This window comes from Panthera leo, chromosome B4 (assembly GCF_018350215.1).
Source record: "Panthera leo isolate Ple1 chromosome B4, P.leo_Ple1_pat1.1, whole genome shotgun sequence".
Taxonomy (NCBI): Eukaryota; Metazoa; Chordata; class Mammalia; order Carnivora; family Felidae; genus Panthera; species Panthera leo.
Window position 1 is genome coordinate 41,465,142 of NC_056685.1, and position 14,135 is coordinate 41,479,276.

General features: G+C 49.5%; 1 protein-coding gene across 1 annotated transcript; it reads right to left on the bottom strand.

Moving 5' to 3' along the window:
• Window positions 1-1,714: 1,714 nt before the first annotated feature.
• Window positions 1,715-11,276, bottom strand: C1R (complement C1r). Its single transcript, XM_042945703.1, has 11 exons — window positions 11,142-11,276; window positions 10,182-10,410; window positions 8,436-8,628; window positions 7,965-8,111; window positions 7,670-7,866; window positions 7,242-7,389; window positions 7,013-7,134; window positions 5,216-5,294; window positions 4,706-4,861; window positions 3,067-3,141; window positions 1,715-2,606 (listed from the first exon to the last, which is right to left on the bottom strand). Coding segments are annotated over exons 1-11 (2,127 nt in total). The 5' UTR covers window positions 11,144-11,276; the 3' UTR covers window positions 1,715-1,827.
• Between the last annotated feature and the right edge of the window lie 2,859 nt (window positions 11,277-14,135).

The window sequence follows — 14,135 nt, forward strand, 5'->3', positions numbered from 1 at the left end:
CGAACTCATGGACTGTGAGATCATGACCTGAGCTGAAGTCGGGTGCTTAACTGACTGAGCCATCCAGGCACCACTAAAAATATTGTTAATCTTTCAACTTGGAAACAAAAATGTCATATCACTTCTTTAAAAAAATTTTTTTTAATGTTTATTTATTAAAAAAAATTTTTAAATGTTTACTTATTTTAGAGAGAGAGAGAGAGACTGACAGACAGGACGTGAGGGGAGGGGCAGAGAGAGTTGGAGACACAGAATCTGAAGCAGGCTCAAGGTTCTGAACTGTGAGCAGAGCCCAAGGTGGGGCTTGAACTCACGAACTGTGGGGTCATGACCTGAGCTAAAGTGGGACTGACACTTAACTGAGCCACCCAGGTGGCCCTCATTACCACTCCTCCCTTAAGAGATACTTAGAAGGGCGTCTGATGGGCTTGGTCAGTAGAGCATGTGATTCTTGATCTCAGAGTTGTGAGTTCGAGCCCTACATTGTGTGCAGAGATTATGTAAAAATAAAATCTTTAAAAAAACCAACGGACACCTGGGTAGCTCACTTGGTTAAGCATCTGACTTTAGCTCAGGTCATGATCTCACGGTTTGTGGGTTCAAACCCCTGTCGGGCTCTGTGCTGACAGCTTGGAGCTTGGAATCTTCTTCAGATTCTGCCTCCCTTTCTCTCTGCTCCTCCCCCGCTCATTCTCTCTCTCTCTCTCTCTCTCTCTCTCAAAATAAATAAACATTAAAAATAAATAAACAAAAAAAGAAACACATAGAAATCGTAAAGGGAGCTTTTATTTGCTTATTTTTTAAATTTATTTTTTAAAGAATGTTTCTTATTTGTTAATTTTTATTTTTTTATTTGAGAGAGAGAGAGGAAAGAAACACGTGAGGGAGGGAGAGGGGCAGAAGGAGAGAGGGTGAGAATCCCAAGCAGGTTCCATGCTCCGCTTCCACCGGGAGCCCCACTCAATGTGGAGCTCGAAGGGGGACTCAATCCCACAGTCCTGGAATCGTGACCTGAGCTGTAATCAGGAATCTGACACTAACCGACGGAGCCACCCGGGCCCCCTGGAAAGGGAGCTTTAAAAAAAAACTGTTATATTTGCAACTACATGTGTGGGGAAATCAGGATTTTCTTCTTATATAATCAAAACAAAATTAGAAATAAATTGTTATCTAGAACCCTAGTTGTAAATGTGTGCATAAACATTTTTGATTCTGATTGTCTTCTTAAGTAAGTATTAAAAAATTTTTTTCTTACTGTTTATTTATTTTTGGGAGACAGAGAGACAGAGTGTGAGCAGGGGAGGGGCAGAGAGAGAGGGAGACACAGAATCCGAAGCAGGCTCCAGGCTCTGAGCTGTCAGCATAGAGCCTGACGCGGGGCTCGAACCCTGGAAGTGCAGGATCATGACCTGTGCTAAAGTCCGATGCTTAACCAACTGGGCCACCGAGGTGCCCCTTAAGTATTTTAAATATGATCTTATTAAATATTTTTATATTGGTTAAATACTACTTTTAACTCATTCTGCACACTGGCATTTTTCATAAAATTTTCTTTGGAAAGAGTTTCAATTGCCCAAGGGTATAATGACGGAAGAGGACAACAATAACTAGAGATTGTGGAATACATCTTCTGCAATCCTTGGAGGAAATAAAGGTGACTTTTGGGTTGTTTCAGGGATGGGATTATAGAAAAGAGCATTTATTTCACACAATGTCTTTCTGCATCAGTGATTTTAATATGGATTCTTAGTGGTTATCAATAACTGGTCAGATCATTTTTTTTTTTAACGCACTGCTGTCTGGATTTTGACCTAGTGAATTGTGGGCTCAGCCCTCTCCCTCCCCCTCCCCCATCTCCCTCTTGATCCAGTCCACGTAGTTGAGTAATTTGGTGTAGAAGCCATAGCCCCTGCCACACCCGATGCCCCAGGATACGATGCCCGTGGCCACCCAGCGATCATTGTCCTCATCCTTCACTGCAAAGACCCCTCCGCTATCGCCCTGACAGGCATCCTGCTTTAGAGACGGGTCCCCGGCACAGAACATGTTTTGAGAAAACACATCGTTCCTATTTTTTTTCTGGAGCCAGCTCTCACACGCCTCTCGCCTACCTACGGGCAGACGGATAAACTTGAGGTCATAGGAAAGCCTCTCCTCCATTATCCCAAAGCCACTGACGTAGCCCATGAGGCCCCTGTCATAGAAGGTCTCGTTGTCAGGGAGGCAGATGGGGAGGAGGTTGGGCCCCAGGGTGACACTATTTTCCAGCTCCAAGAGGGCGATGTCCGCCTCAAAATTGTTAGACTCGTCCTGGCGGTAGTCTGGGTGAATGCTGACCCTGCGGACAGGGTGGTTTGCTAGTTTTGTGATCTCTTCCACGTTTACGTGGCCCAGGAACACATCCCTGGTGGCGTTATTTTCCCCGTTGTAGTCCTTGGGGTAGAGGGTGTGGGCAGCTGTGAGGATCCAGCGGTCGCCCAGCAGGGCCCCCCCGCCCGGCCCATAGATGTTGGTGTATGCCTGCCAGGGGAAGTTGCCCAGCTTGGCTCTTTGCCCTCCAATGATGCGCTGCTTCTGTTCCACGGGATTGACGGGTTTCCCACACACTGGAGAGGAGACAGAGAAGGCAAGTTCAAGTCAGTCTGGCCCGTCCTCTTTCCTTCTGTGATCAGGCAGTTCCCCCCTGAAGCCTTTTTTTCTGGCTCCGGGGCGTTTCCTCTTTGTTCTCCCATTCTCACCCTCCCCCGGAGTCTTTGGCCTTTGCCTCTCCTCCTGGCTCTGGTTTATTTCTTCCTGGGGGTTTTCTTGCTCTTTTTAACTCCCCGATTCCCAATCTGCTCAGGGAAAAAGCGGGAATGTCAGGACCGAGTCCAGTTGCCTGGGTCCCTCTGTCCGTTTCTCCTGGGCCTTCTCCTTTCCTTTTCCCTTTACTGCTCCTGTCTGTTTTTGACCTCAAGCTGGAGTGTCTCTCCATTCACTTTGTCTCCGTGCTCTGTGCAGGCTCTTCCTGAGGCCCCGCAGGGTTGCCAAAGGCACTGGGAATGGCCCCAGAGGGCTTCCACTCACCTGGCAAACACCTAGGAATCTTTTGTCCTTCCTTTTCATTCTTCCAAATGCCCTCGGCGGTGCAGGTATAGGCCCCTGTGGAAAGAGGGGGCGATGAGCAGGCTGGGAGACGGTGGGCAGGAGAAGCGGCTCGCAGAGGCCAGTAAGCACAGAGTGCGCTAGATGGGGAGAGGGGAGATCCGGCACCAACACGGACAAAGGGAAGGTTGAAATACATAAGGATGGAATATCACAAGTGTTGGGAGGCTCCCTACGTATATTTTTTTGGTGTTGACATTCGGTGAAAAAAATCAGAACATTAACTCTACGTTTGATGTGCTCCCTGTTTGTGAAGGTAGACATAAAAACCGGAAGGAACATTTGAACATCTTGTCAGTGACTGCACCTTGGAAGTGGCCTTGTAGATAATAATGGCGGCTACATTTTCTGATGGCTGACGGAGTACCGTACCTGTTGCTAAGCACTTTCTTGACATTATCTCCTTGAAGCACCACAGTGACACTTTCGGGGATGCATTATCCTCATTTTTTTGGAGGAGGAAAATGAGCTGAAATAGTTTGCACAAGGTCACATAATTTCTAGGTTACAGAACCAAGATGCAAACTAAGGATTGTCTGACTTCAAAGCCCAGCTCTTTAATAATACTATATAATTTCAATATAAGATTGTTTCTTTTTTTGGATGTTTCTAACCTACAAAGCATGTCATTTATTTTATTTTATTTTATTTTATTTTATTTTATTTTTAAAAAGTTTATTTATTTTGAGAGAGAGAGAGACAGAACGAGTGAGGGAGGAGCAGAGAGAGAGGAGGGGAGAGAGAATCCGTAGCAGGCTCCATGCTGATAGCGCGGAGCCCAATGCGGGACTGGAACTCACAAACTGTGGATCATGACCTGAGCCAAAATCAAGAGTTTGACGCTTAACTGACTGAGCCACCCAGGCGCTCCTAGGATGTGATTTATTTTATTTTATTTTATTTTATTTATTTTAATGGTTATTGAGAGAGAGAGAGTTTTGAGAGAGAGACAGAGACAGAGACAGAGACAGAGTGTGAGCAGGGGAGGGGCAGGGAGAGAGGGAGACCCCGAACCCAAGCAGGCTCCAAGCTCTGAGCTGTCATCCCAGAGCCTGACACGGGGCTTGAACTCACAAACTGGAAGATCATGACCTGAGCAGAAGTCGGATGTTTAACTGACTGAGCCACCCAGGCACTCCTGATTTATTTTAAAGAAAAGTTTGGAAGATAAGTTTGAGAGTCATTTAGTAAATCTAAATGCAAAAAAGTTGCAACATAGTAGCCTGAGGGGGTGTTGGAGGTGGTGGGGTTGGTGGTGGTGGAAATGATGGTGACGGAGGTCGGGATGATGACGCTGCTTGTGCGGGTGGGAATGATGATGCTTGTGGTGAGAAGGAGCGGACCGTTTATGAGATTTGAGATTTTCTTTGTATCGGCTCAGGTGCCTCCTTATTCAACCCTACTAGATGCCTCTTGGCATCGTACTTTAGGCCCCTGAAGCCAGTGTCCTGGGAAGGTACCGTAATATGCATCCATTCTCGAGGGGTTATGTTGGAAGAAATCTCGGAAGATGTCCCGAGAAGATGGAAGGGAGGAGGCTGCCATTTGCATGGGTCCCTACCTCGCTCGGTTTCACTGATGCCTCCTCTGGTCTGCATCTTGTAATATGGCTCCCGGCAGTAGTACTGGATACGGGCCTGGTAGGTGTTCACCCCCTTTGCGGTGGTATAATTGAAGTCCCCGTTAGTCAGGCTTTGGGGCTTCCCACAGTCCTTGACTTGGAGAGAACACAGGGCCGTATGAGAGCTGAGAACGTACTGGAACTTCAGCGGAGGGACCACGAGTTGTCTGCCCACAGAACAAGCTGAGAACCTCAGGGCAATAGGTCAGTGGGGGGAACTTATGACGGATGGGAACTGGTTGGAGTGAAATTCAGTTCTGGGTACAGCCCCCCATCCAGCTGAGTGGAGGGCCGACTGGTTCCTGCTGTGGGCCATAGGCTTCAGAGGACAAGTGGGGGGGAAAGTCCTTTGGGGAGAGGCTTAGCCCAGGCCCCCTCTTCCTTTCACATCCCAGGTCCCCATGGCCAGGGGGTGGGAGTAGGGGCAGATACTCCTGAGTTGTGACTTACTCTTGCATCTGGGCATGGCACGGTGCCATGTGCCGTCATCCTGACAGACAGCCGTGAAGGAGAGCAGCACCTGGTTTCCCTGTGTGAGAAGAGGGACAGAGGTAGCTGTGTCATTAGTACAAGAAGGCACTGCGGTTCCCTTCCCGCCTTTCCCACCCCAGAGCAGCAGCCAGTGCAAGAACATCTCAAACTCGCAGACCTCAGAACCTCTGTGGGTGCGGCTCCTTTGTCCTTCTCAGACCAGGGCTACAGAGGGGAGCCCCGAGTCACACAGCAGCAAGTCAGAGCAAGGACTCATTGTCAGGCCCAATAATCCTCTCTCTAGACTCTTGCTTTTTTCCACGGAGGCCCATTTGGACTCCACAGGTTTAGATTAAAAAAACAGCAAGACTGGTTGGGTGTTTTCTGCGTTGGAACAAAACACCGTGCCCTGAAGTAGAACCATGTTTCTCCTCCTTTGGAGTACCCACCGGTCTCGGCCTGCATCACTTCCTTTCTCCTAGACCGCAGTTTTCTGAAGGGCAAGGGCCCAGCCACTTTCCAGGGTGCTTGAGATACTGATGAGTGCCAGGTGCTATAGTAGTTGAGTAGATAGCAGGCACAAAGCAAGAAAATGGCACCCTCTGAGATGAAAATTAACCAGACCCTATGAATGAGTTTTATTAAGGCCAACAACCATCCCAGAGAGTTAGCCCTGGAAAAGATTGCAAGAGAGTGCGTATGAGAACAAGGATGTTTGAGTGAAATGCAAATAACGGGAGACAAGCTGTGTGGCTTGCTTTAAATTCTATGATGTGAGTCACACATGCCAAGGTAAGGGTGGTGGCAGCAGAAGACAGGGAGGGTTGTAACGTGAGCAAAGAGTACGGGAGTCTCCAGTCTTCTGGGCCTGGGACAGCCAGTCCTCATGATGTAGCTGGAGACATCCAGGGGTAAAGAGCAACTCGTCTGGCTAGCTCAGCTTGATGCAACATTCATAGCTAGGCTGCATGAAGGCTCTCGTGAATATGCGCGTTTCTTTTTACTGACCTCCTGCATCTAGAACACTGCCTGACCCTCGGTAAACACATAAAATGTTTGCTGAATGAATTAACTACTATTTGAGGGCATACCAAAGATCTTCTCTCTGATTCTGATGAGGTCTTCCAAGTGGATCTATTGAACAAAGACGGGATGTCCAGTCCCGTGCCCCTGCCCAGGGGTCACTCTAACTTCCATGTCTTTCAAAACCGCATTTTACTTTACCGGATTTTGTGAGATTAACCAATAAAACCACGTTCTTTACTGCACCCGCAAAGCTGAGAACAGGGTGGTGGGCCCAGGCTGAGAACCTCATCGTACATAAAAAAGCCCTGGGGCAAGAGGCGGGAGATTTGGTTCCAGTCCCTCCTGTACAAAATCTGTGATGCTGAGCGAGTCACTCCTTGTACTCCACCCTGCCTTTTCAGGTCCTAATTCTACCATTACTGCGCAAGGTTAGTAGTTCATAAACTTGGCTGCACATTAGCTTCGAGTGATCCTGGTGCCCTAGGTGCCAGGCTGAAGAATCAATCTCCAGGTCAATGGAATCAGTCTCTTACAGGGGACCCAGACATCAGTATTCATAAAATTCCAAGTGTTCCCAGCGTATAGTCAGGTTTGAGAACTGGTAGACCAGGTGACCCTTCCAGCTCAAGCATCTGTGAGTCCAATCGGGACTGAGCCTAAATCTGATGGGGGCGGGGGGCGCTGAGCTACCCGTGTGAATTGCCCCTGGAAGGCTGGGCCAGCTGTTTTCCCTCAGCCTCGGGCTCTTACCTCCACAAGCTGGTAGCCCTGTTTGCAGGTGACAATGAAATAGTCACGGAACTGGTATTGAGGCTGCAGGTCCTGGATGATGGTGAACTTGTCTAGGGTCTTGGGCTGGGGGCACTTGATGACTGTTGGGGAGACCAGAGGACATATTCATGTCAGAGCCACTGTCTCTTCTACCCATCTGATTCTGCCCCAGTGCTGCCTAATGGGAGAGGCCCCTGGGAAATCTTACTTTCAGTCGTATAATGCAGCTTCCAGCCTCGGCTGTCCCCCGAGTCATCCGTGAAGAACAGCAGATCCACGGCATTGCTGCTGCTGTCAAAGTCAGCGGGTCTTTGCTTCCCACAGAACTCGCCGATATTCCTCCCACTGGCGTAGATCTGTTGGGGAAGAGGTGAGGGTCATCTCTCTAATTCAGACATTTCCCCACTGAGCCAGGAGGGCAGTGGTGGTGGGAAGTCTGCTTTTTGGGTATGCTTTCAGCTGGAGGGATCCCTAGGATCCACACCCAGTTGTGTGGGAACTTGCCTAACCCATGTGTGACTTTGGTCATTCCTGTCCCGATTGGCCAGAGGATCTAGCGGGAAGCAGGGGTGAGGGGTGCCAGGTGAAGAGGGGAAGGAGAGGAAGGGGGTCTCTCAGGGAGTAGGACGGCTATACCTGTAGCTGGTCATAGGGGCAGTGCACTTGCTGGTGGTCATCGATCTCGAAAGGTTCCAGGAACTTGAGGTGGAGGGTGAGGCCGCGCTCTACCCGGATGCTATAGTTGCAGCGCAGGTCAGGGGGGTAGGGCTTGGGGTACTCCAGGCTGGAGACGTAGCCCGATGGCTCCGTGTACAGCTCACTGCTGCACTCGGCTGTGGGAGCAGAGCCGGGCGGGGGTCACCAGAGACTCTGGCTGGCCAGCAAGCCCTTGCTCCTTCCCTGCCTCCCTCCCACAGCGCCCCAACCTCACCCTGGCAGGAATGCCCATCCTTCTGAAGCTCATAGCCTGGACGGCAGGAACAGAAGTAGCCACCAGGATAGTTATGACACAGGTGCTGGCACTGGGGCTGGAGATTCTTCTCAACCGAGTTGTGCTGGGCGGCACATTCATCGAGGTCTGGAAGAGATTCCAGAAGGAGAGGTTAAATTCCTGCCGGGGATTTCTGTAATGGCTTTGCTCTCAGAGAGATCACTCACCAGAGGCCGAAAGACAAAGTCATCTCTTGGCCACCTGGACTTCCAGGCCTGTCTAATAATGTCTTCTGGAAATCCCCCAATGGTGACAGAACCCAGGTTGGCAGGCCCCTTTTGGACAAAGCTCTCTTGAGGGGAAAAGGAAGGAAAGACAGGCTTCCTACTCCTTTGGATTCAAGATTCCCCTTTTCTGGTCCCTAGTCCATATGACTAAGGCCAGGAAAAAAGGCACCCAGGGACCACTCACCCACAGCTTGGTAGTAGGCCAGGAAGCCCTTGTAGAACATAATGGTGCCATTCTCCTCATTGGAGAAGTCCGTGTGGAAGGTCAGCAGCATCTTGTTCCCTTCAGACATAAATTCCTTTGCTTCTGGGGGGTTGCCCAGCGGAGAACCCAGTTGCCCACAGAACCTCCCCAGAGTTTTCTTGTCAGCAGAGATCTGGTGGAGGAAGGAGAAGGGGCGGGAAGAGGAGCTGTTGAGGAGACACGTCCCATGAGGAAGGTCAGTGAAGGTCCTCCTCTTGTCCCAAAGAGCGAGTGTCCCAACGAGTTCCACTCTACTGGTGGAACAGCCTCTGCCTGGTTTCTGCCTGCCGGGCTCTGGCTGTTGTGAACTTCTCCCCACTCTGGCGGGACTTCCATGGTGCATCTGAGTCTCCCAGTGGGTAACTCCTTGCATGTCACCCTGTGCCTGTTACATCATCTCTTCCTTGTTCTACGTCCCCCAGCACGTTTCAGGCCTTTCTTCATTTCCACCACCTCCCGTGCTCGTCTTCCACTGGAATCCTGGTTGTCTCTACCCAAGTCTTCAGCATTCCTTCATTCCGAAAGCCCGACAGGTCTGCTTTATTTTCTGTCTAGTTATTCCACCTCACCTTATGCAAACCATTCATATCCCTCATGCTTCCTGATAGACTCAGCTGAGAGTGAGCCTCTCCAGCCTTCATATCGGCAAGCATCGCCTAGATTCCCTTATCTTTCCTTTCGTAAAAAAATTTTTTTTAAGTTTATTTATTTATTTTGAGAGAGAGAGAGAGTGTACACAAGTGGGGGAGAGGCAGAGAGTGGGAGAGAGAATTCCAAGTAGGCTCCATGCTGTCAATGCAGAGCCCGACTCGGGGCTTGACCTCACGAACCCATGAGATCATGACCTGAGCTGAAACTGAGTCAGATGCTTAACCGACTGAGCCACCCAGGCGCCCCCCCCCCCCCCGACCTTATCTCTTTCTTCACAGGTTCCTTAACCCCTCAAAAGTGGAAGACATCCTGCCCCCACCCCATCCCTCTCTATCCCTACCCTGGAGACCCTTCCCCCCAACCCTGCAAACTTCTCAAGTCCTCTGGGTTAGGAAGATATATCATTTTCCGATCATTCTCTCATAGAATGAGAGATGGTACACCCTCCTGGGAATGGTATTTATCAGATGTGTGTAGGCTCTACTTGGATCCTGAACCTTGAATCTCATTTTTATTGGATATAGAAAGTTGAGACTTGGAAGGCCTTCTTGGTTGTTTCAAAGGTGAGGAGACTGAGCCCATTGACTTTGCTGAGGGCTATGTTTCAGCTACTACTGCATACTTTTCTCTTCCCCATGTTCCTGTTTAGGCAGGCAGCCATGGTGATATTCTACATGGAAACAGGGAAACTGAGGCACAGCTCTTTTCCAAAGACTCCCAGAAAGTCAGCAGATGTGGAAGGTTTTTCTGACTCTTATGGACAGTACATTTCCTGGAAGTGGGACCTGTACATTCCTTCCTCCATGTTTCTCCCTTCAGTGCTCACTGAGGGCCTCTAAATCCAGTGGACCCCCCCCCCCCCCCCGCAACATCCAGGGTGTCACCTGACTCTCAGAGCTCCACTTGGCCATCAGCTCTTGAAGGGCTAGGGCTCTGTCCATGTGTGAGGAATACTATCCAGGGTGGTTAGAACACAAGTCCTCAGTTTCCAGAGACACCCAGCTCTCCCTCTGCCCTCCCAACCCGATCCCATACCTTGACATAGTCATAGAAACAGCCTTCAGAAGGCTCCAGGTCAAACTGCCAGAAGACGAGCTTCACCCTGAATCCGGTGGGCACCGTGATCACAGTGGTTTTCTCAAAGTTGTTGGGGTAAGGCTTGGGGTACAGAGGAGAAGTCACCTCCCCAAAGAGCTTCTGAGAAATGGGGATGGAGCCTTCCACCCTACAGAACAGGATCATCACCAGGAGGTATAAGAGCCACCTGCCGAAAAGAAAGTAGGTGTCTGTAGGGCTGGAGGGGTGCAGCCCCCTTGCCATTTTGGCAGTGACTGGGGTGGGGGCTGGGATGGTCATACCGCTCGGCATTTTCCACTCTGGCCATTCTAGACCTCATAGAGATGTTCTCGGTGGGGGTGGGTGAAGAGGGGAGGCTGGTCTCTGCAGCCGCTGCATTGGGTATTCCTCCCCCAGGGCAATGTGCAGTCCAAAGGTTCATCATACTCCCTGTCCTCTCTCCCCATCCTCCTCCCCTGCCCTCTCGCAACACTCCCCTCCCCTTCCCGGAATAGGGCTGGCTTGGGACCAGTTAACTGAGGGTGAGGGTTTCCAGTCATGGCTCTCTGATATGGCTCCCAAGGGCCAGCAAAGGCCTCTGGGAGAAACGGCCTATAGAATATGGAGTCACACACAGAGCGCACCCCTCCTGGGCAGAGTGGGTCTCCCCATCTTGCTGCTCCCGGGCTATGAGCTGGGAGGAAGAAGAGAGCGTGGCCATCACCTCACGTGTGTAAGGTCTCCTTTTGTCCTCATGAGGAGGGATGGAAGGTATGTGTTTGCGTGTGCCCGCGTGTGCATACTGGCATAAGGTAAGATATACGGGGAGGGGAAGGGTGTTCCTGTCTCCCTGAATAAATTTGGGAGCAGAGTTGCCCAGGATTCTCCCTTCTGGCTTCTCCCTCCCTCCCTCCCTGGGTCCCCATCAGCCTTACTCACATTTCTCCAGGCCTGTTTTTGGATCCTAGACTCTCCTGACAGCGTCTTCATCCACTCTGCGTTGAGGGAGACAGCGGTCATGCAGAGGAGGGAAGGGGGAGGGAATGAGCGTGGAGGGGAAGGGGGGTGGGAACCATTCCCGGAGGAGTGTTGTAGGGAATGAACTATTTGCATAAACAAAATGAAAAAAAAGTCTGTTTCCAGTTAAGTAGAGTTTTGGTTTTGAAATCCCTGATGGTGGCGCCACCTGCTGGCCGATCTGGGGAAGGGCTAGGGAGACGGGCCTGGGTTTCTCCAGTGGAGACAGCCTTTGGTTTGGAAAACCCAGACCTCTTGGTTTCTAAATCTGATCTGAATTTTCATTTTCTTCAGGGACCGCCATTGTCTTTACAAGGTTCCTACACCAAAGGCAGTGGAAATCGCTGTTGAGGGAGACTCTCTTTTCTGCATCGCCTGTTCCATCAATCTGGTTCGTCCTGCCCTTAGTCACCCAAAGGCCCTGGTCCAGGAATGGCTAGGATTTTCATGTCCAAGAACAACGAGGTAGAAGAGGGCATTGCAGGAGTGGACAGAAGAGAATGGAGTTTGTTTGCATTGGGGCCCCGGCCTACTCACCCTTGAATGACAAACACTGAACAGGGCTTGTTGTGTCAGGGTGACCCTAAAGCAACACTAGGGACTCTTTTAAGATGCGTCCTCCCCACTTCAATGAGCTCAGGCCTGCCAGTGAAGTTGGCTTTTAGAGAGGCAAGGGAAGCTGAGTGGGGGTAGTGACATCTCTTCTCCTGGGCATCTGGTCAAGTGTTGGAGCCCCTGAGAGTCATGGCTGCCTAGGGCTAGCCAAACAACAGAGTGGCTGTGGACCAACAGTGACTTGGCCTTTTCTGAGAGAAAGCCAGGCCCTGGGGCGGGGGGTGGGGGTGGGGGGGTGGGGGGCTCTTATCTTTCCTGTGCTCCAGGGCATAGTCTCCTAATTTAAAAGTATGCTCTCTGTGGAAGTCTTTCTTTCTCAACTCGCCATGGCTCAAATACCGTATGTGGCAAAACCAAAATACCAATATGGCACCATATTTTATAGGGCAGCTCAGGCAGAGCAGTCGTCTGAGTTTTTAGACCTTCGGAGTGTATCCCGCTTGTTTCTCCAATGAGATTAATCCCTCCATTCCTGCACCTACCTGCTCCACCTACCCACTCATTCCTCCATGTATGGACTTACCTATTTTAATGTGCCAGGCACTTTCCCAGGGAACGGATAGCAAGGACTCACACAGATGGGGCAGTTTCCCATTAGGCAGTGGCCAAGTCATCATTGAATGTACTTAGAGAGCCGGCACAGGGAAGATGCAAGGTCAACCAAGGTGTGGAGGGTTCCTCCAGCAGGCCTGTACGTCAGAGCTGAGGAATGGATCTGATGGCGGGGCTGATCCATGACTTAATCCCTGACATGACCCATGACCTTGTCAGGTTAGGAAAGGCAAAAAAATAGAGGAGAGGGATAAGGACCAGACCAGGAGACAAGAAAGACAGGGAACCTTGCTTAGCGAATTGCGCGTCAGCAGGCTGACAGCGCTGTGCGTATGTCTCGTGTGGTGTTCACAGTGGAGGCAGAATAGCAGAGGTTACGGGTTAAGGAGCGGTGGTCCAAGAAGGTAAGTCCTAACTGAAGCTCTTCCATCCGTCCCAGGGATCCTGAGTTCTGTCCTGATGTGGACGACATGACTGGAAAGTGACAAACCTGGGGCGCATCAGCTCAGTCCCAGCCCTGCCTCCCCACTGCCCGACCATTGAAAGGAACCCTTGACTAACTTACACCAAGGATAGAAAGAAACAGCCAAATGAAGATTGCTTCTGCCCTGGCCTAAAAACCGGTATCGAAGATGGTCTATTTTATTGTTCATTCCTCTCAGGATTTGATTCTGGGAGGAAAAAGTTTCTTTCCTAAAGTTATGGTAAGTTTCCTTCTGTGGATATATCTAGATCTAGACAGATGGCTCTATATAGATATAGGTATATAATTTTTGGCTTGGCTGGGAGAAACATCATTTTTTACAACAATCTTTTAAAAATTATTTTAATTTTTGAGAGAGAGAGAGCATGAGCAGGGGAGGGACAGAGGATCTGAAGCGGGCTCCTCACTGACGGTTGGCAAGCCCAACACGGGGCTCGAACCCACGAACCGTGAGATCATGACCTGAGCCGAAGTCAGACGCTTCACTGACTGAGCCCCCCAGGGGCCCCAATTTTTTTTATCTTTTCAAAAAACCAGCTGTTAGTTTCACTGATCTTTTTTGTTGTTGTTGTTGTTGTTTTGGTCTGTATTTCATTTATTTCTGCTTTAATCTTTGTTGTTTTCTTCCTTCTGCTACCTCTCTATTCTTCTTTTTCTAGTTCCTGAAAAAGAAATGTATTCCCATTTATAATAGCCTTAGTGTTTATTTATTTTTGAGAGGGAGACAGAGTGCAAGCAGGGAAGGGGCAGAGAGAGAGGGAGACACAGAACCTGAAGCAGGTTCCAGGCTCTGAGCTGTCAGCACAGAGCCTGACGCGGGGCTTGACCTCATGAACTGTGAGATCATGACCTGAGCCAAAGTTGGATGCTCAACCGACTGAGCCACCCAGGTACCCCTCATTTTTTCAATAATAAGAATAAATAAAATAAAACTAATATATGCTCATTAAATACAGTTTAGCAAAGTTTAGCAAACACAAAAGACTAGGGGAAAACAAAACAGCCAAAATTAACTTCTGATTAATATTTTTGGGTATTTTTTTTAACTTTTAGGCTATTTTTAATCGTCTTTTATACTATAGGTTTGAAAATGGTTTAAAAAAATCGACGTAACCACCTGTATGTACAACTTTGCATCCTGCTGTTTTTCAAGATCAATTCAACCTTTAACCACATAGCTAACTTGACCTCAATGTTAGCACATTGGCTCTCTTCTGTGTTCTGGCATTAATTTCCTATTTCCATGTGAACAACTGTACTTTACT